Source organism: Juglans regia, chromosome 2 (genome assembly GCF_001411555.2).
Source record: "Juglans regia cultivar Chandler chromosome 2, Walnut 2.0, whole genome shotgun sequence".
Taxonomy (NCBI): Eukaryota; Viridiplantae; Streptophyta; class Magnoliopsida; order Fagales; family Juglandaceae; genus Juglans; species Juglans regia.
In genome coordinates, this window is record NC_049902.1 from 2,561,307 (window position 1) to 2,586,610 (window position 25,304).

Below are 25,304 nucleotides of genomic sequence, written 5' to 3' on the forward strand. Positions count from 1 at the left end.
TTCTTTAAACGATCCCGACCCCATCAGTGGCCCTGGTGACGCGTGAGTGTACGTCGGCTTAATACTGTGATTCCTAGCGAACAACATTGTCTCCAACATATTAGGAGCCAACACTCCTACTTCGGACACCTCTGCCATACTAGTCGATCTGACCAACTCTACATTTCTGGCAGTTTCAACTATAGAGATTTCAACCTTAGGGATTTCAACCATAAGTGCATGTTCTTCTTTTTCCCGTATTGCACATTTTTGGTGTCCCAGATAGTTCGAGTTTTCATTCAAACTGCTCCTAAATTCTCTTATTTTCTACAAGATTCGATCTTGAGTTTGTAGTGATTGTTCTACTGTCTCTCTGATTTTGAGCAGAGATAGAATAATTTCTTCCATATTGATAGCACAGAGATTGGTGTCTCTCTGATACCCTTTTGTAACACACCTGATGGTTAGTGTTTGAGTGAATAGAAAATGCGAAAGAAAATGTAAAAAAATGGGTTAGATTCGAGGTTGACCTAGCCTACAAAAGAAAAAGAGAGAAGAATAGAAAATGTGTATTTACTATTAAGCTTCCGGATGTTTTTCAAGTGAGTTCAACACAACTACAAATATTGACTTGCTCCTACTAACTAATGGGCCCGAGACCAACTTAACTAAATAGGAAAATAAAATACAGTTGATATAATTTTAACAACTATAAATGGGCCATGGTCCAAATCAACACTAACATCATGTCATCAACACTAACATGTAAATAAAGAATAAATCTTCACAAGCTCATCACATTCCACATTTCACATTTTTTTTAATTTTTATTATTTTTTAATATTATCAAATATTTATTATATGAATAATGAATAGAAAATTTGAAATAATTTAAAAAAAATTAACTCAAAAAAAATTAAAAAAAATATGAAGTGTAAAGTATAGTGGAGGTTGTGCAATAAAACTCTAAAATTAATTTGTGCAGTAAAACTCACTGTGCATGTTCAGAACTATGATAAAAACCATCAGAAATTCGCAAATCAATTTGTAAATAGCTTCTAGCTTAGCCAGAAAAATGGGTATCAGAATTGGGGGTAACATAGAGAAGGTGAATGCGAAAGAACTGAGTTATAGTGAGTTTGTGCTGAAATACATGGAAAAGAACCAGCCAGTGGTGATGATGGGTCTTATGGATGATTGGAAAGCTTGTAAAGATTGGGTCTTTGATAATGGAAAGCCCAATCTCCAATTCTTCTCAACTCATTTTGGCAATTCCAGGGTTCAGGTACTACTTATTGTCATAACTGATTACTTGTATAAGTTTTTTTCGAGGGGATGCGGGCGATTGGTACTCATTGGTATTTAATGTTATGCCACTGCAAGTGTAAGAATTCAGTGTATGGTTCCTGCGTAATTGGGCTCCGCCTATTCATTTGATTCAATTAAATTTTATTTGACCTATCCACAAAAAGGGAATGGAGTCAGCAGCATGATGGATTTATTTGTCACTTTTGATTTGCCTCAAGGGTCTGTTTGGAGTTCAATCTTCCACTTCTATTCCTTTTGTTTATACCATACATGAGGGTTTGATTTTTTTTTTTTGTCCTGCTAATGCAGGTAATGCGACATGAATACATTTGAACTTCTGGCATGACCATAATCCATAAGAAACCTTCAATTGAGGAAGCGTAAGAGATGCTTGTCTGTGTGCTGGGACACCATTAATAAGAGACAATGCTAAACATATGTTATGTTGATTACAGCCATCTGTGAAAATATATACAATTTGAGCAATAAGATTATGGATAAGATGGAGGAAAGTATTCTCTGATTTGGTTCTTAGGAAGAATTAAGGAAAGGATTTAACTTTGTCCAATAATTAGCTCTTTTTAAATTGTATCGGAAGTTTATGAAATTGGATCTTCAAGTCTGAAATGTAATCTGTCTAAAAATTTGCTCATTCATGGATAATTAATTCAGTGATTAAATATTATGCTACTAAATTGTTTGATATCACATATAAATAGAATATCTACCACATATTAAGTTTCTTCTTTGATGAATTAAATCATTCTGAATTAAACTTGTTTGCCACTTAAAGGTTGCAGACTGTGGTACAAAAGAATTCACAGATCAGAAGAGAGTGGAGATGTCTGTTTCCGAGTTTGTTGACCACTGGCTGGAGAATTCTATGGAAGAGCAGAGTAGTGCTTCAACAAATCTCAGTCATGGTCATCATGTGCTTTATTTAAAGGATTGGCATTTTGTGAAGGTGTGATAGAAGTTTGTTTCTGTCAAATTTTCTCCTACTTTACAATTATGTGAAAGATTTCTTTTTACAAGTTGTAAGAATCAGTCCATTGTGACTTGGTTTCATAAAACTTCAATTCACATGGTAAATTAGCTGCATTAGTATTTAATCAATACGTGACTTGGTTGCCAAGTGGCCCTGCATTAATTTCCTAGAGACAGCTATATAATTCTAGCTTTTGACACACTTCTTTCTTTTTTCACTATTATAAAGAAAGCATTCAATCATTTATATGCCTAGAAAAGGTATTAAAGTATTAGTACAATTTTTTTTTATCAGCACTTGGTGTCCGAGAACAATGTCCTAACTAATCCCGGCGGTGCAAAGGCCCTTGGCAAGGATTAAAGTAATAGTACAAATAATATGGAAAACTTTCTAAACCTCCTTTGCATAGACTTTATGCACTAGTTTTCTTTTATTATTGGGTCTTTTTAAACCCTTGTGACATACTGCTTACTTTTTCACTATTATAAAGAAAGCGTGTGATCATTTGTATTCCTAGAAGCTCACAAAAATTTGCATTCCTAGAAAATGTCTTAAAGTATCGAATACATATAATAACAAGGAAAAAATTTATATGCCTCTTTTAGATAGGGTTTATGAACTAGTTTTCATAAATTACTGTCTTTTTATCCGATAATAGAAGTTGCTAGCATTATATGGCTACACTCCTATGTATTAAATCTCCAGCAAATTTGCAGAGATTAATGCTCTGAATCATATTTTTCTCTGATAACAGTCATCTGTGAAATATAGAATTTAAACAATAGGATTATGTAAAAGATTCAAAGTATTCTTCATCTTGCTTCTCAGGGAGAGTTAAGGAAATTTTTTTTCTTTTTCTTGTAATTAAGTTTCTATAAATTGTGTATTTATCGATGCTTAATGGAACTAGTGTTCATGATTTTCTGTTTTTGTTTTCAGGTTCCTAGAATGCATTTAGGTGTTTCTTTTGTATACTCCCTGCATACATGGGCTTCACCTATTTCATTCATATTAATAAATTTATTTTCGTACTTATCAAATAAGAAAAGATTTAATACTCCTAACCTTTTTGGTATCATATATTAATAAAATAACTCATTTGTTTTTTCTTTGTTGATAAATCAAATTATACTGAATCGAACTTGTTACTTTGGCACATAACAAATTTCAGTAAGGACCATTCTGTGCTATATTTAAAGGATTGGCATTTTGTGAATGTGTGATAAAAATTTATTTCAGTCAATTCTTCTGCTTACTTTATACTCACATAGAAGATTTTCACCCTAATAGTAATAAGATATCAGTGACTTATCTAAAAAAAAGTAGTGAGATATCAGACCATCACAATTTTGTTTGATAAAACTTCAATTCACATGGTAAATTAGTTGCATTAGTGTTTAATCACTACATGACTTGGTTGCCAAGTGGCCAGTCATAAGCTAGCATTAAATTATTAGTCAAACCCTTTAGGCATGCTTTTGTTCCTTAGTAGTCATTTTTAATTTCACCAGTGTGGTTTGGCGGGGCAGTGTCAATTTGACTCTGGTAGTTTGTTGCATCTAAGGAATTATATTTCATTATTATTAGCTCAGTAGTCTGATTTGTTGTTACCTTTATCCTCTTTAATATGATGCTCAGGAGTACCCAGAATATTTAGCGTACACAACTCCATTGTTTTTCTGTGATGATTGGCTCAACCTGTATCTCGACAATTATCGTATGCATAAGGATCCTGACACTTATCAAGCGAATAATGAAATAAGTTGCTCTGACTATCGTTTTGTTTACATGGGAGCAAAAGGTTTGAGCACTGATGAAACAAATTTATCATCCTTCTTAGACACCCATATTATGTAATTTATATTTTACTATTTTTGAGGGGGAGGGAAGGAAGCTTTAGGTTCCTTTCAACAAAGAGATTTTTGTGTCCTCTCAATTGGTTATATGTATATTCCAAGAGCAGTTGCGTTATTTTTAATTTTTCATGCAGGGTCTTGGACTCCTCTTCATGCTGATGTTTTCAGGTCATATAGTTGGTCAGCAAATGTATGTGGGAGGAAACAATGGCTTTTTCTCTCTCCTTCTCAGTGCAATCGTGTGTTTGACAGGTGTGAATACAATTTGTAGTGCTTTATGTAGATCAAATCAGATATACTCAAGATGAAAGGAGGCAACTGGAGATATTCATCTCCCCTATTTGGATTTTCAATCATACAGACGTTGGAAGTTATCCATTTTAATGTAGTAATAATTAACTTTGATGACAAGCTTAGATGCTTATGCACTTTCTTGTGGTATCAGTCTCAATTGATAACCTCATTGTTAGCTTCGTCTATTCTTTTACAATAATGTGCCTTTACAACATTTTCTTTGGGCAACTGTCTGATTTTTGGACCTTGCATCTAATCTGGTTGATAATTAAAGCACCGAAAACATAATACAGAGTGATAGAACTACTGAAGTTTCTTCATTCATGTTGCAGAATCTTTGGACTTCCTTTTATGGGTGGCTATTCCAAGCATACATTCTATTTTATTTAGTGTCCGCAATTGATCTGAGCATGCTTACTATCCCTAGGGAGAAAAATAAAGAACAAAAAGAAGCAAATTTCTCTTTTGCAATGCATAAGGTTGATAACCTTCTGATTTGACTTGTAAAAAAAAACTTCTGTATATCAAAACTTGGAGTTTTGTTACCACGGTTTTTCTCTGCTAAGTGAGGGCTTTTAATAAAATTGGGATACCTCTCTTCTCAAAAAAATAAAAAACTGGAATCATATACAAGTCCTACCCAACAGTTTATGATGGGATATTGAGTAAGCCTTTTCAAAGTTTTATGTTTTCTTTTTTTTTTATCGGTAATCAAAGATAATATATTCATAAAAATAGGCATAGCCCAGGTACACAGGAAGTATACATGAAAACACACCTAGCTAGAAGAAACAATAGAAAGAAGGAGATTATGGACACTACGTCCGTTACAAACTATAGCCCCCGTCCATAGGAACAATGTCTTAAAAAAGAAAACTTTAAGCTCGTCCCTTGTTCTCTCTTGATCATCAAAACATCTAGCATTTCTCTCCCTCCAAATGCACCAACACAGGCATATTGGTACCAATCTCCAAATTGCCGCTACCTGAAAATTTCCGTGTAGTCCTGTCCAGCTTGCGAGGAAATCCACCAATCTCCAAGGCATAACCCAAGACAGTCCGACTCTTAAGAAAACATCATCCCATACAGCCTTAGCCATCTCACAGTGTAAAAGCAAATGATCGACAAACTCCCCCTGCTTCTTACACATACAACACCAATTTAGAATAATAACACCTCGTTTCCTCAAATTATCAATGGTAAGAATCTTGTCCAAAGACGCTGTCCAGACAAAGAAGGCTGCTTTTGAAGGAGCTTTCGTCTTCCATATACTCTTCCACAGAAATATAGACAAACCGGGGTTCGTAAGCTTTTGATAAAAGGAACTGACCGAGAAGATACATTTCTTAGAATGATTCCAATACAACTTATCACCGGAGCCTCCTGGAATACTTACAGAATATAAAGCCGCAAAAAACTCCGTAAAAGACTCCAATTCCCAGTCATGGGCTGCCCTAATGAAGTCAATATTCCATTGAGGGGTGCCATTTGCTGAAGAATGAAGAAAGGCAATCGATGCCTCCTTAGCTCTTGCAAGCGCAAATATGGTAGGAAAAGTATCTCGTAGACAATGGTTACCACACCATATATCAAACCAAAAACGGATACGCGAACCATCGCCTACAACAAATGTTCCTGTTCACGGAATGTCCCCCAAAGACTCCAAATGTTTTTCCATAAACCCACTCCATAAGTGCCTTGAACCTCATTCGAACACCATCCTCCCCAAGCTTCCCCAAACTGAGAAACTATGACCGCCCTCCAAAAAGCCTCCCTTTCATTTTGGTACCTCCACAACCACTTACCCAAAAGGGCTTGATTGAATTTCAGCAAGTGGCAAATCCCCAAACCTCCCCCAGAAATTGGGGTACAAACTGTAGACCAATTAACCAGGTGGAATTTGAACTCTTCCCCCAAACCGCTCCATAAAAAATCCCTTTGTAACTTCTCAATTCTATTAGCCACCTTTGTGGGAAGCGGGAACAGAGACAAGAAATAGGTGGGTAAGTTAGAGAGAGTGCTTTTAATCAAAGTCAACCTACCACATTTCGACAAATAAAGCCTCTTCCAAGCAGCCAATCTATGCTCCACCCTTTCGACTACATCATTCCAAATCCTTTCAGATTTAAAAGAGGCACCCAACGGTAAACCAAGATACTTCATAGGAAGCAAAGATATCTTACAACCCAAGGTAGAAGCAAAAATTTCCACATCGGGGACGGCCCCCACTGGCACTATTTCCGACTTAGCGAGGTTAATGCTCAATCCTGACACTACCGCAAAGCAAAGGAGTAACGCCCTCAAGTCTTGGACTTGACCGAGGTGTGCACCACAAAAAATAAGTGTGTCATCAGCAAATAACAAATGAGAAATGTTAAGAACACCATTCCCTACCGAAAAACCTTGGAGTAACCCACCATCCACCATCCCCTCAATCATTTTACTGAGAGCTTCCATGACAAATAAAAAAAGTAGAGGGGAGAGTGGATCTCCCTGTCTCAGGCCACGAGAGGAGTTGAAGAATCACAGTTTAAACTAGGGACCATTAGTCTGATATCGTGTCTCTCCGTACACTTGAGGGAAAATGCTGTGTTTTCTCATAGGTTTTCCGTTTTTGCTAGTTGGGACCAGTGTTTGTTAGCCTAGAGTTTACAGGTTTTTATGAGTAGTTGTTTTGTGATGGATTTGAGTAGGAATGTTGTTATTGATAAAAAATGTTTTGAGATTACGAAGACGAATGCAAGGTGGTGGAGAATCACCGAGAGCAGTTGTCGCGCGGTGAATCACATCTTCATTGAGCAAGACTCCTTGGGGTGGTTGGCTAGCATGGTAGAGGAAGGTATAGTTTCAGAGGGTCCCTCTGTTTTCATCAGGTCGCGTAGAATTGGTTCTCATGCGTTGGTGATTCAGAGACAACGCAACTCATATGGGAGTTTCTTCTCCTTATCAGAGTTTGGTCAAGAGAAACGTCGTGGCTTACTTGTGATTCCAGAAGGGAGGAAAGGTGTTGGTTGGAGGATTTTTGGTGAGTTGTTTAAGGAAATTGCTGCTACTGCTACCGCGACCTCCTCTGTTTTGGGAAGGGATAACAGAGGGAACCACCCATGGACGCTGCCTCCTCCACTACCACAGGGGCATGGAGTTTTTTCTTCGTACAAGGAGGCTCTGTCTGGAGCTCCAATACTTGCAGAGGGTGCTGGTCCTCTGGTGAAGACGCGGCTCTGCAATGAAGCAAGTGTTTGCAGGCCTTTGTCGGGGCCAAGTATGGAAACTTTGCTACTGGTGTTGGCAGAGATGGAGAAGCAAGTGGGTGGATTAATACTTAATATGGGTATATTAAAACGGTGTGTTGAGGAGGGACTTCAGAGGGAGAAGCTTTCTGTGGGGGGCCAAGGTGAAGGCTTCGGTAATGGGCCTGTGGTCGAATATGGGCTTAAGGGGAAAGGAATCATTTCTGCTGGGCCTGCCAATCTTACCCAGCAGCCCGTAGCCCAGGGTGCGAAGCCTGCGTGGAGACGAAAGGAAGCCCACGGCGCTAGCCCAATGTCGTCGCTACCGTTGGCGACGGGTCAGGCCTCCTCGTCGGTGGAGGCGAGTTCGACGATGGCAGTGTTGGGCCTGCCGGTGAGTTCTGTGCTGCCTAAAGTGGTGTCGGCAGGTCGTAGAGTTGAAGATCCGATTATTAGTCCTGCCGGAATCCTCGTGTCGGCGACTCAAACGTCGGTATCCCTGAAACGGAACCCGACGACGCAAACGTCGGAAGCCTCTGATACGTTCATGAAAGTCCTCAACGAAGTCAGCGGCCCTGTGCAAGCTTCGCTGGAACACGAGGCGTTTTCGAAGGGGCCGCCACCTTTCGTGGTGGCTCAGACTTCGCCGCCGGTATGTTCTGGCCTACCTCACGACCCTCTGGTGATGAATACGCTATCAGTGCCGTCTCATATTCCTTTGTTGGAGGTAGTTGAATTTTCGGACTTAGTAGAGGCACAGACAGAGACGTCAGCTCCTTCTGGGCTGGTTTCTGTTCCCCTGGCTGCGAAAACAGTAAACATTGCGTTGGAACAGGTGGTAGAAGAGTCCGGTTCTCTCGAAAACTCTGGTTCTTTGATTCTGTTTATGGCTAATAGGGATAGGGAGGAGGAACCTACTCCACTCTATTCCTTTCATCCCAATGTGTCAGACTGGGTTATCCAGAGAGCAATGGACATTAAGCACATGGTAGGAATTTCTTATGGGGATTTTGAAGCTGAATTTATGGCCTTACTTACAGCTGTAGAGGCGGTGAATGCCCAAGCAAAGTCTGATCAATCATTGGCTTTGGCTAAAAAAAGGGAAAGAGAACTCAAAAGGTTAGATTGGGCTATGAAAGAGGATGAAGGTGAGAAGAGTTCTACTTGGGAGCGTAGTAAGGGGAGGGGGAAGATGGTTGTCCCATGAAACCAAAAATAATTTCTTGGAATGTGAGGGGGCTGCATGATCCTAATAAGCGGCTCCAAGTTAGAAATTTACTTCGCCAGTGGAAATGGGACATCATATGTTTACAAGAGACTAAATTGGAAGTTATTACTAGACAAGTAATTCGTAGTTTATGGAGAGGACAACATATTGGGTGGTCTTACCTACCATCAAAAGGTGCTTCCGGGGGTGTTCTAATTATGTTTGACACAAGGGTGGTGGAAAGGGCGGAAGAGTGTGTGGGTGATTTCTCAGTGTCTTGTTCTTTTGTCAACTTAGAAGACGGCTTTAAGTGGGCTTTTGTTGGGGTTTATGGCCCTAATCTTGATTCAGAGAGAAGATTCTTGTGGGAAGAACTGGCGGGAATCATCAGTTGGTGGGAGCTACCGAGTTGCATAGGGGGTGACTTTAATACTTCTCGTTTTCCAAGTGAGAGGTCGGGATCTTCTCGTATCACTTCAGCCATGAGAGATTTCTCTGATTTTATTTCAGAACAGGAGCTCATGGACATTCCACTATCAGGAAGCACTTTTACCTGGTCCAACAACCGTGATTGCCCATCATGGTCGAGGATCGATAGATTTTTGCTAACACCCGATTGGGAGTCACACTTTCCGGATGTGGCTCAAAGAAGATTACCCCGTTTATGTTCTGATCACTTCCCTATTATTTTAGATTGTGGAGGCATCAATGGGGGTAGAAGGTATTTTAAATTTGAACATATGTGGCTTAAAACTGACGGTTTTGTAGACAGGGTTAGACAATGGTGGACTTCCTATAGTTTCCAAGGCTCTCCAAGTTTCATTATGGCTAAAAAGTTGAAAGTGCTGAAACAGGACCTGAAGCAGTGGAATGAACAAGTTTTTGGCAATGTGCTTCAGCAAAAGCGCTCTCTTTTAGAGGAATTACAGGACTTGGAAGGTGAGGAGGAGGCCAGATCCCTTTCTGATCCTGACAAAATCCGTAAGAACCAGGTAGTTGCTGATCTTGAAAGGGTTACTTTGATGGAAGAGATTTCATGGAGACAGAAATCAAGGGTACTCTGGCTTAAGGAGGGGGACAAATGCACGAAATTCTTCCACAGGATGGCTAACTCTCACAGGAGGAATAATGCTATTGATACACTGATGGTAGATGGGGCAACTTCTTCGGATCAGACGGTTATCAAAAACCACATTCAACAATACTACCAACAATTATTATCAGAAGAGCATAATTGGAGACCGAGAGTGGATGGGTTGTCTTTTAATATTTTAGATCAGCACAGTGCAGGGTGGTTAGAAAGGCCTTTTACAGAAGAGGAAGTGGGCAATGTTATCAGAAGTATGTCAAGTGATAAGGCTCCCGGTCCGGATGGGTTTACCCTGGGTTTTTTTCAAGCCTGTTGGGAGGTGGTCAAGGAAGATCTTATGCAAGTCTTTCTTGAATTTCATTCTAATGCTAGTTTTGAAAAGAGCCTAAATGCCACATTTTTAGCCCTCATTCCTAAAAAGGTGGGATCTAGGGATGTGAGGGACTATCGCCCCATTAGTCTCGTGAACGGGATGTACAAGATTCTTTCCAAAGTGTTAGCAAATAGACTAAGCTCGGTGGTGGAAAAATTAATCTCGAAGCCGCAAAATGCGTTTGTCAAAGGTAGACAAATCCTTGACTCGGTTCTTATTGCAAATGAAGTATTGGATGGTCGGTTTAAGTCTAGAGAGCCTGGGCTACTTTGCAAGCTAGACATGGAGAAAGCTTATGATCATGTCAACTGGAAGTTCATTCTTTATGTTTTCTTGTTGTCGTTTTCTTGAAGAATGTATGGAGTTATACTGTGGACTGCTCTTGTTGACAAATCACACTTACAATCGATTGTGTAAAATGATTTGGGAAGAGGAAAGAATCAGGTCATTTGAATGCGGGTCCATCTAATATTCTTGCTAATGTTATGTCAACTTCAATAGGATGGTTGATTTGCCATTTATTATGTGTAGTTATACATTATGATAACAAAAGCAGTATTTACTTGTTTGTGACAAACAGTTTGTACTGATGCACGTCTTTTGGCCTTGTTAACTTTAAATACCTTTTCAACTTCTATTCAGGAACATGAAAGGGTCTGTTTATAACATCTTTGATGATGTCAGCGAAAAAGAATTTCCTGGTTTTAAGGAGGTAACTTGCCAGCATAGTTCTTCTATTAACTTTAAGTTCTCTTAGGGCTAGTTTGGGTAACCAGATATTCTTAGATATTTCCTTCCCAAATATTACTCAAACACTAAACACTTTTCAATTTCAAATCTTCAACTTTTTCATCTAATCATTATATAATCTTTACAAATTTCTCAAACTTCCAAACAAAACACAAAAAACAATACAATTTTTTCAAATTTCAAAACAAAAATAATATTCAAACAATTTTTTAACTTTATAATATTGTTATTCAACTTTTTTCTCTCTTTTCCCAAAACCCAATAAAACATCTTAACCCAAACTATTTCACTACTATTCATAGATATTCTGAGGTCCATGTTTCCAAATGAGCCCTTAGTCTTTTGCTTGTGGTTATGGGTTGTATGTTCCTTGTGCAGGCTATCTGGTTGGAGTGCACTCAAGAACAAAATGAAATCATCTTTGTACCCAGTGGATGGTACCATCAAGTTCATAATCTGGTATCTTAGTCTTTTTTCCCTTTTCTTGATCATAAAAATTTTGGATAATTTTCTTTGTGCTTTTCTAGTTTATCATCTCGATCTTTCGCGAACATGCAATTAGTTTTAAAAGGTTGTCCTAGTTAACTATTTTCCATATTTGTGGTATTTGTTTCCCCACTCCCAATGAAAGAACAAGTTACCTTTCTTCCTTTCATATTTACGAGTTAAATAAGCTGTATTATTTAAGTCGCTAGTTTATGCTGATTCTCAAGAAACTTCATATCATAATTGATGGATGACTGCAATTTTCTGCAAGTTGTGTTTTTATTTTTTTTCATCTCAGTATCTGGATCCTGTTTTGGAAATTATGGTAAGACATTAAGTATGATATGAAGTTCTGGTCATGGAAACTGAATGCATTCACTCCTATAGGGTATAATTCTAGAAATGGGACTTTTTTCTTTACTGATTGATGTGATGAGAGAGAAAAAGATATGGGGCTATACTTATAAAGAATCATACGGGTTTGGGGTTGTTTTCAGGAAGATACAATATCAATAAACCACAACTGGTTCAACGCCTATAACCTGTCTTGGGTGGTAAGTATGTACTAAATTCATGTAATAAACTCTACTCCTTAGCCTATTCTAATTGGACTCAAGTTTGTGTTGATAAATTAATCATCCTTTCAGTGGAATTTACTTTTGAGGGACTACGATGAGGCTAAGGAGTATATAGAAGACATCCGGGATATATGTGATGATTTTGAAGGTCTCTGCCAGCGCAATCTTGCAGCCAACACAGGTGCCATTTGATACTGGATATTTTCTTTAATTCGGTACAGATAGATGGATTAACATTGGGTGCAGTTGTTTAACTGTACACATACAATATGCTAGTCAACGCTATCAGATAATGTTTTGAAGGGAAGCCTGAATTGTACTCAAAATCAAAACTTCCTTGAACTAAAGTTGTAACATACAAGAAGATCTTGAACTAATGATGCAGCAATTGGTGCTTCTTTTATATTTTTTTTTTATGGTACATAAGAAACCATGATAACTAAGTTATTATAATTTTTCTGGTTTCAAAAGGATCTGTAAGTTATGATCAAAATATTGTTGAGATATAGAGTTGTAACATATTCTATACAGTTTACCATGTTAAAACAAGATACCTTTGGTGGAAAATTCATGAGAAAGAAAATGTAGTCAAATCATGCCAAACCACCTGAAAGCCTTTACATATTATTCCATGGTCATCTGGTGTTGACTGCTGGAGAAAAACCTAAGGGCTTGAATCTGAATCTCCATACTGATTTTACAAACAGGGCAGTCCAGCAAGCTCCTTGAATCTGGTTATAGTTTTTTTGTTTTTTTAATTTTATTTGGTGTAATTTAAGATTTCTCTTGGTTTCCCTATAAGGTTCTTAAGGTGGTCTTCTTTGTGAGTGTCCCTAGACCGGCTCCAATAGGACCGTTGACAATACGAGGTTGCATTGAGTAACTGAGGATGCTATATTTGGGCTGGGTTAGAGCAACTTGGGCCTATTCTACCTGAAATAGTGAGCTCCATTCGAATTGAAATGCTAGTTAAATAAACTGAAGTAAGAACCAGAGTAGGTCATACTCAACCCGGCCCTATCTACCAATTAGAGTGGGTTCATTGATAAAGAGGCCATTAAATTTTCAACCATGATATACTTGCATCAAGCATGCGATTGAGCCCCTATTTATTTGCATCATTATTACAAGAAATGGCAGCATATAGATAAGAGTGCTCAAGATATTCTGTGGAGTGTACACATTAAGTTTAGAACTAGTACTGTGCCCATTATGCATGCATTGTTGGATCCGGAGGAATCCATAGAAAAAATTGCATCTGGAGAAGGTTGCTCTATTGGGGTTATGTCAATCTTGTATTTTGTACTGATCACTTCTTTTTCAACAGGCATGAACTTCAATGATTTCTATTTTTTCTTAACACACTTCTGCTTGGCGAATGTGGTTGAACTCTGCTGTTTACGAAGAAACTGCGAAAACTCCATTCGTAGTTCATCCCTAGTAGCTCAGCATTTAGCTATGAACCTTAGATCTGTGCAGAAGATCGTATTGGAGATCGAATCTGTGGGTGGTCTGGCTGGAAATCGTGGTATCTTCTTGGATATAAGGGAAACACTAGATGATCCCAGTTTTCTTAATCTGTGCATGGGATTGGAAAGAGTATATGGGATGATACACAAGCTAAAGGGTGGCTTTATTGATACAAGGAAAGATTTGGTGGATGATTTGATGGACTTGGATAGTATAAGAACTAATGGTTCTCAGGTCTTTAAAGCTGAAGAACTGGTTATATTTATTGACAAAGCTATTGCAAAACTTGGTGGGACTAATGGTGATGAAATTGATTTGCTTTCTGAACGGGATGGTGCCTAGATGTTCAATGAGAAATGATTTTTGGCCGCAATGTTTCCCCTTCATGGTGGCCCTGTGCCCATACAGTTTCTCAAAACTTTATTAATGTGCACTTTTCAGTGTGGTGCTCATGCATCCTGATTATGAACCGCAGGAAAAGTTGATTATGAGGTTAATGAAGCATTGAAATACGAAGATGACATTCTTACAGCAAGAATACTGACTGCAGAGCTCTGGGCGTGGACCCATATATTTATTCCTTTGTTTTTATCTCATGACTATATGTAACTGTGAAACTATCATTTTATTCTCAAATAACAGCGAGGCTAAAAGCTTGTACACTTCTTTCCATTATTTTCTGCATAATCTTTGTTCTTAATAATATAGGAAATGTTGTGGTATTGCATTAATGAATATTCTAACAATATTAGTTGAGAAATGCTAGACTTACAAAAAAAAAAAAAAAGTTTAGGTTTTTGCGATTCTGTTGGTAGATCTATCACATAGATCTCCAAAAATAAATAAAAAGAAAACACAATCTTTAACGAATAGTTATTCTGATCAGTCACTATTTATCATTTTACACTTCTACACCTCAAGAAAAACATCTATACACCTTATGAAAAATGAAAAAATCTAATTGTAAACGATTATGCACATTAATACGTTCATTCATTCAATATAATTAGTCAGAAAATAGATTTTATTGAAAGTAGTGCTTATTTGAATTTAAAATATGAAGACAACAATATTAATACACAGATTAGTACGTAAACTTATTTATACGTAATAAAACACATGAAAAATATCTATACACTCTATAAGAAGTTCTAGGTGTAGAGTGTGTAGTATGAACAGTTATTGATTTATAGCGAAACTATCTTTAATAGACAGCAAAAATTGGGACCTTCCGAGACTTGTGGATAATAAAATAAAAATAAATTATTATAGAGAGATACGTTTCAATCAATAACATCGTCGCGACGAACGATTCGGTAGCAAAAGTTAGGAATGAAATGCTGAAGAATATGTCCAGGAAGAATCATTACAGAATATATCACGACAAGTGTGGGCTTCACAATAATACAACGGCCTTTAAGAAAATGTTTCCCAAGACTTTTCAAACCAATAAGCGTCGACCTTATAACTCAATTCGACCTAATAAGATCTTTTAACGCCTCTGTTTTGTTTGCTTGGTCACCAATATTGTCGTATTAGAAAACCTGTTGCCGTAATAAATATCATCGGTGGTGATTTTGGTTGTCCGCTTAAATCACTGTCTCTCAAAAACTCCAGTTGGCCATACTACATGGGTGAAACAAAGACAAGAAAAAGACACGGTTTTTTGTCTGGAGTTTCAAGTTGGAACCCACCTCCCCCTTCCCCACCCACACCACACAAAAGAAAACAGCCTTCTTTTTTATGCCTTTTGCTTTTTCCTGGTTGTCCTACAATGTCTGAGGGCAGGTGTCAGTATTGGTATCTTTAAAGCTGACTGCCAACTTTAATGGCCTTTACCAAACATTCTCTGCATCAGCATAATGGACTCTTCTGCAATGTACCCTTCTGTATTAGGTTACTTCTCTCTTAAGTCTTCATCTTCTGGGTCTTGGCTCTCATCATGGCGGTGCAGTGGTGGTTGGGAATTGGAGTTGGGGTCGCTTTTGCCTTCATTTTATACTTCCTAGAATTTGAAGTATAGAGATCGGACCACTGGTCTTCCATCAATGACCATGGTGAAAATGCCCCATGATTCTTCTTTATTATATTATGCTACTCTTATGCTAAATCTGCATTTGTTTTTTGAAAAAAGAACTTTTGTCAGCTGGAGATGATGATCTAAGTATAAGCTGCTACTCTTATGCTAAATCTGCATTTGTTTTTTGAAAAAAGAACTTTTGTCAGCTGGAGATGATGATCTAAGGATAAGCTGAGATGGGTTTAAGTTGTTAGAACAGCTGGCTCCAAGAGGGATGGCCAAGGTTTTTTTTTCTTCTATTTTTTTTAGAAGATATAAAGGACAAATAATATTGTAAATTATGTTTCCCATTAGTATTCAATGAATTCTCATCTCCAAGTCAATGCTGGAAAGCACAAGCTTGGTCCCCGGGAAAACACTTGATTAGTTAATTAGTATTGGTTTGATTGTATTTCAGTATCTAAGTTCATTTTTTAATGCTTTTGTTTGGTCACTCAGATACATACATTACTGTTCTTGATTACTATTTTTTGAAAGCTGGGGTGCAAGTTGGGATACCGCTAAGGAATATTAAATATATATGAGTCAGATACGTTCAGAATTGGCTTCATCTGCACAGGCAAAACCATACGTGAAGGGCGTGTTACCAATAAGAATACAGATTTGTGAAGTTGTATGGGTTATTTTTCTTTTGAATGGAAAGATCCAGTGTAGTTTAATGATTATTGTTAGTTTTTTCAAGAATGCTAGATAAAGTATAAAAGTGTGCAAGTCTCTCGTATTCTCTTTGAAAAGAAGTGGAAAATATTGTTAAAAAGTGAGGTCTCTAATTTATTTAATTTTTTTAAAGATAGTGCGCGAGACTTGTATTCCTTAAACTCTGTAAATCATTTCCCTTTAAAGACCTATGCACATTTCAGGAGTTCGCAACCCAACAGTTTAAACCATGATTTTCTACTTTTAATATTGATTTCTTTTTCCCTTTACTAATGTAAAGAGTTGGAAGGAAAGGATCAAATGAACAGAGAACACAACTCAATGTTATTGACAGTACAGTTTGTATTTCCACAAATTTACATAATCCCAAACGTGGGACGAATAATCGGGTGATCCGTCAGTAAAAATGAAATTTTGTGAGAAATTTTATCACTCCAAAACCATGTTAATTAAGGCCTAATACACAATTTGAAACCCCAAACCAACACGAAAAAAATAAAACAGAATTGCAGAAAAATATAAGGCTACTCTCTCTATCCTGTGCCAATTTCTTCATGGACATCTTACATTCCTTCCAGGACCCCCATAATAAAAGTGCGTTCCCCATGCAATATTTCTCCCTTTCCTTATATTATAACAACTTGGATGATCAGCCAAGAGATGAAGGTTTGATAGAGGAAGCAAGTTATTATCCCAGTCAACCACTTGCAAGTTTCTGAAATATGACGCTTTTCCAAATCCTTCTTCTGCAAAATGGCCGCTACCCATTTGAGTAGATGTGTGAAAACCTGATGATCGAGAATTTACAATCTCTCCTCCAAATTGTACCATGCTGGCATGATTTCTCAAGTGACTGAACAGGAATGCTGGCCAATATCCTACAAGTAGACCGGATCCAAATTCCAGCCACCAATGCCCATGCTTGGGATCCTAGAAGAAATCAAACAACTTTGTTTTAGCAACTTTTTGATAGATTGTAGGTCATATGCAGTGATTGCACTGGTATTCTTAGGTCATTTAATGCCTTTGACTTCATAGTGGAAAACATGATGAGTTCTTCCCTGTGGATCTAATTAACTTATTATCTAGTACTAATTAATAGGAAGGGAAAGGAACCGCAATCATTAATGTGAGTAAAAGTTTGAGAAAAATGCAAAATGAAAACTGTGCTTTTGACTTGTCAATCCCAAAAGCTGGAGGCAGTGTAACCTACATAATATTTATATATATATATATATGTATATATATATTTATAGATAGATAGATATATAGATAGGACCTAACTAAAGAAGAAAGAAGAAAAGTTCATGCAGCAGGAAGCATTTTTTAAAGGAAAAAGAAGAGAATCTTAGGTTTCTAATAATAAAAATAGTGGCAAAAATCAGACAGAATGATGTCAATAAAGGCACTTTGCTTCTCAGTTAATTAATCATAAGTGACTAGCAAGATGTGTCGGTTATGAAATATTGGATCAAAATATTTTTCCCAAGGGTTTTATCAAAAGAAAAAAAAAACCATGAGGTTTACCAAGTAGAAACAACAGAGCCAAAATTAAGCACTAGATTTTTCATTATTTTGAATTAATTCTATACTTTATTAACTAATTTAGTGTGAACTAAGACTTTACCTTCCAAACCATTAGGCCAATATCGAATTGTCTACCCTTGTAGGAGGACCTTGGAGAGATTGCTGCTCCTATAGCAACCCTGTTGTTGGTTTGGATGAAGCCTGAGCACAGTAAGTTGTAACATCCAGTTGCTCTGTATGCATCGGTCTGTGGTTTGATTTAAACGTCAATTAGCACAAATATTCTTTTTTCTTAAAAGAAAAAGTAGCACTAGTATTCTGTTGTTGGAGTACTTACTGTCCAATAAGTGAAGAACCTTGGATTGTTGTCTCCATATAGCTCAGGGCTAACCTGAAGAGTATAGGGTTGCAATATCCTATTAGATGTAGGAAAGTTTAGGGACTTGTTGACCTTAGATGGGTACGTGTATTGGGTCCAGTCTCATCAGTTTAATATTTCAACACACCACTTACTGTTAAACCCATTACGGTTATAATTCAAAACATTAATAATTTCTTATGTTAATTGACGTGGCAGGTTTTCTCACCAAAACATTAACATCATGTGCATATAATGTACGCAAGAGCTTGGCAGTTAGTAAATACATTCATACACAGACAGAGAGACTTGCCTGCCAACCAGCTTCAATGGTATTTAGATCATGGCCAAACGAACCAGAAATGACCCAAATTTGTGACAAGCTGAATTCATATTGATCAGTCACTCGGGGCGCCCACACGTTCATGCTGGCCTTTGCTCCATAAAAGCGATCTCCATTTGCAAATAGAACTGCATGCTGCAATAACATACGTATCAGTTAGAATACTGAAGCATACAGACATGCAACATAGAGATATTTGTGCACAATATGGAATGCATGAGTCAATAAATTTATATTCATCTTGCTTTGAACTGAATGTCCTGTACTAGCACTGAGGAATCAGAAAGCCTGGATAGGTTCTCAGATGCATTCCTATAATATATGGATCTAATATTATATAATTCAGAGTACTCTGTAACTCAAAGTCGAGTTTTAGAAATTAGGGTGCCTTTAATCCTTCTCCTTACTCCTATTTTCCATAATGAGCTTTTTGATTGGGAAAAAAATGTAGAAAAGAAAATTGGCCCTTTTGCTGGAAATTAGCCCTTTTGGTGCCGGGATTCTAGGAATCAGAGAGAGAACGGAAATGACAGAACAGATTTACCTTTCAAATGATGACAACGAAAAATGAAATTTAGAAGAATTTTGCTGAAGTGGTAATGAAAACTACTTCCCAGGACAGATTTTCGGAATCCAGTTTCCATTTTCATTCACCCTTTTGGTGTTCTTTTCTCTATGCTTGTGTGTAAACTAATTTTCTTTAGGATTCAAACCTCATGACCACTGCCTGTAGAGTCTCTTCTCACATGTCTTGCTGGTTTACTTCCATATCTCCTGAGAGAACTTGCTCTCAAAATATCTTTTTCTGTGTTTCTTCTAATTGGAACAGTTCCCTCTGGGCATGATTCACCAGATTCTGTCCATAGCTGCAGGCTCTCTGCCACTGTATCTGTAGTGTCATTGCCCTTTGGCCTTTCAGGTGGATCCTGTAGAGCTGAAGCCTTTTATCATCTCAATTATGTTTAATAATCAAAAGAAGAAATCTTTCTGCATAGTCGAAAATGTAAAAATGAAAGTTTACAATTTTAAAATAACAAAGCATGTTCCTTTTTATTTCTTGTCTAAGTTTAAAAAATCTTGATAAAAGAGGGAAAGAAATAGCGAAATTACCAATGGTTTATGTCCTTTGAGCTTAGGATGGTCAAAAGCAGGCTGGAGATGAGATAGCACGCAGTCTATTACATCACCATCAGGGCTCTGCAGCAAAAGAACAAGAACCCAGATTAATAAGCCACGAACACAATATATATATACATAATTCATGAAGAGAGAACATTGAGAAACACAAAGGTATATGCCTGAATTGTCTTCACAGCAGGTTTGTTGATCTTCCTCAGATAAGCTCTGATCCTCTTCAGCTTGTTCAACTCTGAACCCGGGTGAAAAGTTTGGTTGGTCGGCAGCAAGTGGCCGGAATCTGATACAATGGGGAGTGACTGAACAGGACTAAGCAAGGAGGCTACAAGAAGGAAAGCAACAAGAAGCATGGGAATGATTGAGGGAGTGTTGTGGGAAACAGGTGAAGCTAGTTTTGAGGAATGTGCGGGTGCTGTTGTTTGTAATGGTGCAACAATTTGTGCTTGTATGCATTGTTGTTGTCCTGTTATGTGCTGAATTGTAGAACACGGTTCATTCCTCTGTTTTGTCCACGGAATCGAATCTCTCTTCCTCATGTCCATACAAAACGATGAACCATTCAAAGAAAAACCCAACTTTGTGCTCACTTCCTCATTTACAAGATATAAATTATAAACAAGCAGTCTCTCTCCCTCTCTCTGAGAAAGACACTGGTGTCTTGGTTTTGGGTTCTGACACCCGAGAAATTTCAAGCACGACCATATTTAAAAAAAAAAAAACCAACTTGGTGGTGGGGTTGTACTTTTCGAAGTCTAACCCATAACAAAATGTGGTCAAGAGAGTTTTTTAACTTTCCAAACCTAGAGACAGAGAGAGAGAGAGAGAGAGAGGGAAGGAGAGAGAGAACGACCTGTGGTCAAAAGAGTTTTTTAACTTTCCAAACGTGAGAGAGAGAGAGAGAGAGAGGGGGGTGTCCTTGTCCTTCAGTCTTGGTGGATACAAAGCCCGAGAGGAGAAAAAGAAAAGAATAGGAAGACTGGAGGTATGAACTGCATTACTAGAATCAACCAGGCCAATGAGTGCAGAATCACACTTCGTCCTGGGTTACCATTTTGACCTTTTTCTTATATTTCCTTCACTGTTCTTTTTTATTTTTTATTTTTTAATTTCACATAAGTTATTAATAACAAATATTTCCTATTTTGTTATTAACTTCATTGCAGGTTTCCAGATACGTCTAGTTTACCAATTTGTTCTGTTACAGTATCCTTTCTGGTGTCACACTGAAGTACTTCCTTTTTGTTTTGGGGGCACTTGGGTTGAGGTGCTTCTTTTTTTCCATGTTTATTCTGTAAAATTGCACTCAAGATGAATGGTATCATGGTCCTGTGACCGCTATGGAGTATGGAGTAAAAGTAGAGCATACTTTGAACAATTGGTGGGCCATTCTAATCATCATATCAGATAAACCATGATGATGAATAAATTCCTCTCTTTCCAAATGGGTGTAAATGAATTAATTTTAATTTTAATTCATTTACAAAAACAAACAAGACCGGCTTCTCTTCCATTTTGGTAGCCTCAATAGTATGCAGAACATCAATGAACTGAAAATAACATGTTCTTTTTTACTTTCTTTCAGCAAGCACACGAAACGAAATTGTTTTTGGCAAAATGATGATATCCCTTTCATTTACCATGGCAGGTAGCTATCCATTTTGAAAACCTGGCTGGCACAACTGATTTCTCCTCATTTTTCTCACCAGTTTAATCATAGTTTTACTCGAAACAAGTGACAAATAATTATAGGAGGTGTAGCAAATTTACACAGGAAATTAATAATGCTGTGGGGACCTAATTCCACCAGTCGACTTAGTACTGGATCTTGTTGTTGTCAGCATCATTAATACGATGTGAGTTTATTCAGCTGTATTTCAAATATATATATATATAAAAGATAATCTAAAATATCAAATAAATAAATTAAAAAAAAAGGAACAAATACAGAAAAAATGGTAGCATTTTTCATTTTGATTGCTTATTTACCACAGTGTAACCAGATTTGATGAGAGCCTCATGTTTCCAAACTATCAGTATTGTCGTGCATTACTTTTTGAAAAGTGAGGGTTTTGAGAAGGCAAACCCACGTACTCAAGAGGTGACTGAACAAGGCATTTATTTCTAACAGGCAAAGTGGACCCTTCTGACATCTCCACTAAAGAATTCAGCATCTATAGTCCCTACTTCCTTAGAAGGTGCGAGTTACAATCTACCCAAATTATTCATCACATGGAAGAAGTAAATTACCAAAACAAAGGAGAGAGCATGAAGAAAGTTGTAGCTAGAAATGAGAGATTGAAACTCCAAATCTCCACCGACCATTTCATCTACCAACAGTTTTATGTTATTTTAAGAGAGACATGTCCTCTTTTGCTGGAAACTTCTGGTTTCATTATCTCATGATCTAGAGGACTAGTATTTAGATCTATTTGGTGGCTGCCTCCAGCACAGTCAGTTTTAGTTCAGTCTTTTCTACTGTGCTCAAGCCACAGCAGGTGGATCATAACAATCCGTTTGCTATATGAAATTATTGAAAAAAATACCCAGTTAGGGATAATCTCCTTCCTTTTTTTTTCTAATTAAACTTGCATTAGAGAGAAATATAGTAATAAAACAAACAAGTATAAGGAAGGTCCTTCTCACTGTCAATCAACAGAAAACTAGAAGGAATAATAGCTAGAAGAATGCTACCAAACATGAAGTTTGTAGCGGCCCATTACGTTACCGAGTGCGTATATCGATTTTGGGATTGATTATTTGCACTGTAATTACTGTTATAGAGTATTTATTGGGTATTAGTTGATGGTATAATAGAAAGGTATGGGCCCAAAACCTGGTCATCTTTCTGTGTTCTGGGCAATGGTGCTTGCCACTTCCAAATGCTCCTAATCTTTGCCTACCATTCTTTAGTTCTCTCTTCTTTTCACAAAGTCCCACTTACACTCTCAACCACCTCTGCTAGCTGCAAATAAAAGGAATACTGTTGGGAATATTGATTTGGGTCCACAGTCTGTCACTCGCTCCATCAACAACTGGCAATGAGAGTATTAATTAAGTTTCTTTCAGTACTGGAATCATGCCCCTTTCTAAAGTAGTTCTGCAAGAATAAATATATTATCCATATAATTTCAATCTAACCTAGATCTAATGTCAATATTTACTGTTGGAAGTAATGAAGTTTTGAAAAACATGTATAATATGTAGAGAAATAATGAAGTTTTAATATATAAAGGAGTCGCAGACCTTGTAACAGCTGATTTGATAATTCATTGGTGGCACAGATCAATCATCCTAAATGAATGAAGAACAATAATCAAAGGCACCGGATACTTTTAAGTTTTAGTTTATTAGATGTATTTGAAATGATAAATATTGTTTTTCATCTTAAGTTTTACTTGTTAATCACAAGTACAGCAGATGAGACTCTTCAGTATTTTAAGACAAATATAAATTATTAAATCTATATTTTCTCATCGGCTTAAATATTTTGGATCAGTGGTAATTTTACATAATGTATGTGGGAGGTTAACCCGCACGTGAGGAGAGTGTTAAGACAAGTATAAATTATTAAAATCTACTTCTTCCCGTCATGAAGTGATAATTTCAAACAGTTTGAGAATTAAGAAGCAGTACTTGTTTAGGTTGATAAGGAAAACAACCCAAACAGAAGCATGACATAAAGCTGGAAGTACTGCAATATGAATCCAGTTCCATTCGATGAGCAAGTTAGTCATCGTTTGGACTGGAAAAACAAAGAGAGAGAAGAAACATAAGTTGAAATATATAAAGATTCTAAAACTGAGAGTGATCATGAGACAGCCCATGCCATTATAGTCCAACATGGCAATGACGTTAATTAGGTACAACTACAAGCAGCATGCGACACTAGATCAACCAATTAAGATGATATTGCTTGTTATTTTAGCCAATTAAGCATATATATTAAGTGCCCATTTTTAAACTTTGAAGATGGTGATGGATCATGATCTCATACATATGGATGTGGATTCCATGTGAAGCTATCTTTTTTTCTTTCTGATTTAAAAATAAAGTGACCCTTTTGAAGATGGTGATGGATCATGATCTCATACATATGAAAGAAAAGCTGAAAACCCATTTGCCTTTGAAAAAACCATCTCTTCAACACCCTCCAAGACTCTCAAGCTAGCTTAGCTAGAATCAACTTGCATTTGGTAAACTTCCACATCACATGAGCACCAACATTAATTGCCACAAGAGTTTGATATCCTTCTATTTAGTTTGTTTAATTCCCACGAGATCAAGATTTTGTAGGATTTTTTTATTCAAATACTTTCTACAATTCGAAAAAATATCAATACAGCATTTAATATTGTTAGATCCACAGCTTTGTGTTTATCTTTATTCAAATTGTAGACAATGTTTGGATAATCCAAAGGCATTCTAATGGCAATAATGCTGGAGAAAATTCCGAAATTCTGGGTTCTGGGTCTGTTCGTATTTTTGTACTTTTATCTTTGAGGGAAGCTTCGAACATGGTCATACTCAGATGTGTGCCATTCTGCTCTAAAGAAATGGCAAAGAAACTTCCTCTACACTCTGCCAAATGGCCCAGTACTGTGGTTGCGGGTTGAAGGAATATAAACCAGGATTACTTTCCCTTCTCCACACACACAAAAAGTCGGAGTTGCATCCTCTGGCACTGCATGCCAAAACGGTGATTCGTTTAGTGATGACTCCATTATTTAAGTGGAATAGGAGTAAAGTTGCAACTTGGCAAAAATTAATATTGTTTAGATTTCTTATGCTGAATAATTTAATAGTAATGCTAATATTAATGAGAAAATATATTTGCAATCATGAATTATGCAATCGCTGCATAATCGTTTTAAAAAAATTGAATAAAATATGAGACTTACATGAAAAAAAATTATTTTTTTAATAATGAACCCTACTATTTTTCAAAACAATTACACGACGTTTACGCACTTCATGATTATATGTAAGATTACTCAATATTAATTAATCATATTTGTTATTTTCGAAATGCTTAAGATTTTGTCAGCTAAACAACTAAACAAGCACAATGTTATTGTCAAAGTTATCACAACGGAAAAAGAGTCATTTTCGGCCCATAATGAAACGGTTTGAACCACATAAGGACCATTTGGGAGGTGTTATTGTGCTCGTATGTACATCAATAATAGTTAATAAAAAATAAATACAAAAAATATAAATAAAGAAAAAGATATACATAAATTTACGTAGTTCGATATAAGAATTATATCTACAAATCGTTTGGTGGATAAATTTACTGTAATAAGAATATTTTATAGTCTCTTGCATAATGGGATCGGTGAACCCTTTTGCCTATAGAAGATAACGCAGGAGTTTTCCATCTCTAAGAGCATTAGCATTGGTCTATGCATATGCATATGCAAAGTCAAATTTGCATAATATGACCCTAAAATCTTTCACATTGGCTTGTGCATATCCAAATATTTAGCTACCTATAAATAGTGCTTATCCAAATTTGGATAACTACTATTCACCCTACAAATCATATTTAAATAATTATTTCTCTCTCCTCCCACTCCCTCTCACACAATCCTTT

General features: G+C 36.9%; 2 protein-coding genes across 5 annotated transcripts; one reads left to right on the plus strand and one right to left on the minus strand.

Annotated features, from left to right (window-relative positions):
- The first annotated feature begins 984 nt into the window (after nt 1-984).
- LOC109003857 (2-oxoglutarate and iron-dependent oxygenase JMJD4-like) lies at nt 985-14,271 on the plus strand. Of its 3 annotated transcripts, none has more exons than XM_035687585.1 (10): nt 1,151-1,264; nt 1,597-1,667; nt 2,081-2,251; nt 3,914-4,076; nt 4,266-4,383; nt 10,968-11,037; nt 11,454-11,534; nt 12,059-12,115; nt 12,209-12,320; nt 13,467-14,271. In XM_035687585.1, exons 3-10 carry the CDS (start codon nt 2,129-2,131, stop codon nt 13,949-13,951), a joined length of 1,209 nt encoding a protein of 402 aa, XP_035543478.1. In that variant the 5' UTR covers nt 1,151-1,264; nt 1,597-1,667; nt 2,081-2,128; the 3' UTR covers nt 13,952-14,271. The 3 variants fall into 3 exon arrangements, with proteins under 3 accessions (XP_018837722.2, XP_035543478.1, XP_035543479.1); XM_035687586.1 differs by lacking the exon at nt 1,151-1,264 and adding an exon at nt 1,370-1,506; XM_018982177.2 differs by lacking the exon at nt 1,597-1,667 and having other exon boundaries at nt 985-1,264.
- Nucleotides 14,272-16,647: 2,376 nt separating this feature from the next.
- On the minus strand, nt 16,648-20,394 carry LOC109003860. Of its 2 annotated transcripts, none has more exons than XM_018982180.2 (7): nt 19,873-20,394; nt 19,685-19,771; nt 19,288-19,500; nt 18,545-18,709; nt 18,211-18,264; nt 17,974-18,120; nt 16,648-17,276 (listed from the first exon to the last, which is right to left on the minus strand). In XM_018982180.2, the coding sequence occupies exons 1-7, from the start codon at nt 20,251-20,253 to the stop codon at nt 16,899-16,901; spliced, it is 1,425 nt and encodes a 474-aa protein (XP_018837725.1). In that variant the 5' UTR covers nt 20,254-20,394; the 3' UTR covers nt 16,648-16,898. The 2 variants fall into 2 exon arrangements, with proteins under 2 accessions (XP_018837725.1, XP_018837724.1); XM_018982179.2 differs by having other exon boundaries at nt 19,288-19,515.
- Between the last annotated feature and the right edge of the window lie 4,910 nt (nt 20,395-25,304).